This window comes from Dendroctonus ponderosae, unplaced genomic scaffold (genome assembly GCF_020466585.1).
Source record: "Dendroctonus ponderosae isolate FM_Combo_2020 unplaced genomic scaffold, Dpon_F_20191213v2 Dpon_F_20191213_3, whole genome shotgun sequence".
In the NCBI taxonomy this organism is placed as follows: Eukaryota; Metazoa; Arthropoda; class Insecta; order Coleoptera; family Curculionidae; genus Dendroctonus; species Dendroctonus ponderosae.
Genome location: NW_026018508.1, coordinates 13,712,566 through 13,714,888, shown reverse-complemented (window position 1 = coordinate 13,714,888; position 2,323 = coordinate 13,712,566). Strand labels below are relative to the sequence as shown.

Sequence of the window (2,323 nt, the reverse complement as noted above, 5' to 3'; positions counted from 1 at the left end):
TCAAGAAGGCAAAGACCAAAAAGAACGTTGATTTTTACCAATCATGAGTTTGTGTAAATTTTAAATCTGATGATGGCGCTGTTGTCTCGCCGAAACATAATGAAATAAACGGTATTCAAATTTTCACTTCACACTTTGACTGCGACCCAGGAAGGATAAGAATATAATAACAAGATCTATTATTACTTTTGCATTTGCCGTAATATGAATTGAAATATTTTCGAAAACTGTCGTTTAAACATAACAGTTTTGCTTTATAAACCAATAAAGTTTAAGTACATAAACACATTTTTGATTTATGTGAGTGTAACCAATGTGGATTTAGGTTCATCGCAAAATTCCCCAATTTTATGAAAACAATCTCTTAGTTATAAAGAAAGACTTTCTGCCGCACTATTTATATCCTTTCCATTGTATTTGCTAACCATGTTGAAAAAATTTAAATTGAGCATCAATTAATATATTAGAAAATCGATGTTTTAAACACACTGAATGTTTATTTTTTCATCACTATCAGTTCGAGCGAATTTGCGTCAATTTTTTAAGCATTGGCGTCGTTAGGACTGATCGAGTGGATGGTAAACAGTGTTACCAAAAACACAATTTCGGGAAAATTTTGCGTAAAAGGCCCCGGTTTTTTCACAATAAAAATGCAATTTTCAAGCCGACTGCTTTATTAGGTGTTTTGGTCTTAAACTATCATCAGACAAAAAATTCTCTACGTACAAAATGAAATTAACATCGAAATAACGCGCAGTTTTCTTGCATTTGCCACTATTGCAGTTGCGTTTAAAATTTGCTAAATTTAAATTATAAACAAGAATCAAATAAAAGAACAACTAAAGATTATACAGTGACTCCCATAATTCAACGGAATTGTAAATGCGATTTTTTTATAGTAAATTTATTAGTACATACAGGGTGGTCCAGAAACACTTATTTATGTTTTAATGAAAGCACCCGCATTTAATTTTAATTTTTAATTCAAAGTATGAGTTGAGCCGAACGTATTTTTGGACTACAACTAATTTTTATATAAAAAAGTCGCATTTACAAATAAAAATTGACGGAAAATTTACGCATTATTTCTGGGATTCACTGTATATCTTTCATAACTTTGCCACTTTGTTTTATTTTATTTGTACATCAGAAGAAGGATTCATTATATCCTTGCACCATGATAAACACAAATGTTTATCTTTTTACTTACGATTCTGGTCATTCTGTTGCAACATTTCCGGTTGCATCATTCGGTTTCGGATATTTAAAAAAAAACTCTTCATCGACATCGCAAAATACATTCATCCAAGGAATTCAACAATGATACACGATTGATTCTATAAAGTAAACTGATAATGCGAGTTCGAACGCGATCGTCCGCACTCAGAATGTTCCACAACGTTTCCGCAACAAGACCAGTGCCGCCTTCCAGGATGGCCTTCATGTCCGTGTCCGCAACCTTTGTAGCCTCCGGGCATTTTTCCTTCGCATCCGCAAGTCGCCTCCTTGCTACCAGCACTTGAACAGAAACTGCAGCAATGGAACGTTCCATGGTGCGGCTTAAGGCTTCGAACTGTTATGGGAAATGGACTTCCCTAAAACAAATATTTTCCTGCTTTTTTATAACTCACGAGATCTGGCGGAAATGTGATTTTTTGCATGAAATTCGTGAGTTTTTTTGTGTGTTCTCACCAGTTTCATCATGAATGGGATTTACGTTACATGGGTTTTACCTGGATGTGTTCTCCGTTAACTTTAATGATCAGTGCTAGCTTGGCAGCCACATCAGGAATGAACGATACTCCATAAGTTCCATCTCTATTGTCGTCCACATTAACAATCAACGATCGGGAAACTCCAGCTTCTCTATGTCGAATTTCCGCCGTAACAGTTTCTCCACCTCTTTCCAGTGGATGTTCTTTGCTGTCTTTGGTTTCCAGACGCACGTTCACCTTCTTGCCCACTCGCAAGTTCTCTAAATCTGAACAGGGCATTAAACGCTGCTTGTAGCTGAATGCTAGATATTCAATGGATAGAACTTAACTGTTGGGAATAGCTAATTTAAGATAAAAATTGATGGATCAATGGAAATGAAACCAGTTGGTCTTAGAGTGCAGAACCGCATATATTAACATTCTCACAACAGTGTAAAAGTATCAAAAAATATAGGCTTTTTCGAGGTCATTCCTTGAAACTAATGGGTTTTTCGGGTTTTTAGGCCGTCGTTAGGTAGAATGTATTCCTGACGTTTCGCAAGCACGAGTGGCTTGCATCTTCAGAAGTGGTTTGCTTGAACGCTTACACTGTTCTCATCAGAACCCGC

The 2,323-nt window shown here is 36.0% G+C and overlaps 1 protein-coding gene across 1 annotated transcript in view; it reads right to left on the bottom strand.

Moving 5' to 3' along the window:
* Positions 1 to 656: 656 nt before the first annotated feature.
* The window catches only part of LOC109537295 (tripartite motif-containing protein 45), an 8,595-nt gene continuing 6,928 nt past the window's right edge, over positions 657 to 2,323 (bottom strand). Inside the window, exons 8-9 of the mRNA XM_019903930.2 lie at positions 1,734 to 1,981; positions 657 to 1,595 (exon numbers count right to left, since the gene is read on the bottom strand). Coding sequence (XP_019759489.2) covers positions 1,338 to 1,595; positions 1,734 to 1,981 — 506 coding nt within the window. The 3' untranslated portion in view covers positions 657 to 1,337. The remainder of the gene's footprint in view (positions 1,596 to 1,733; positions 1,982 to 2,323) is intronic.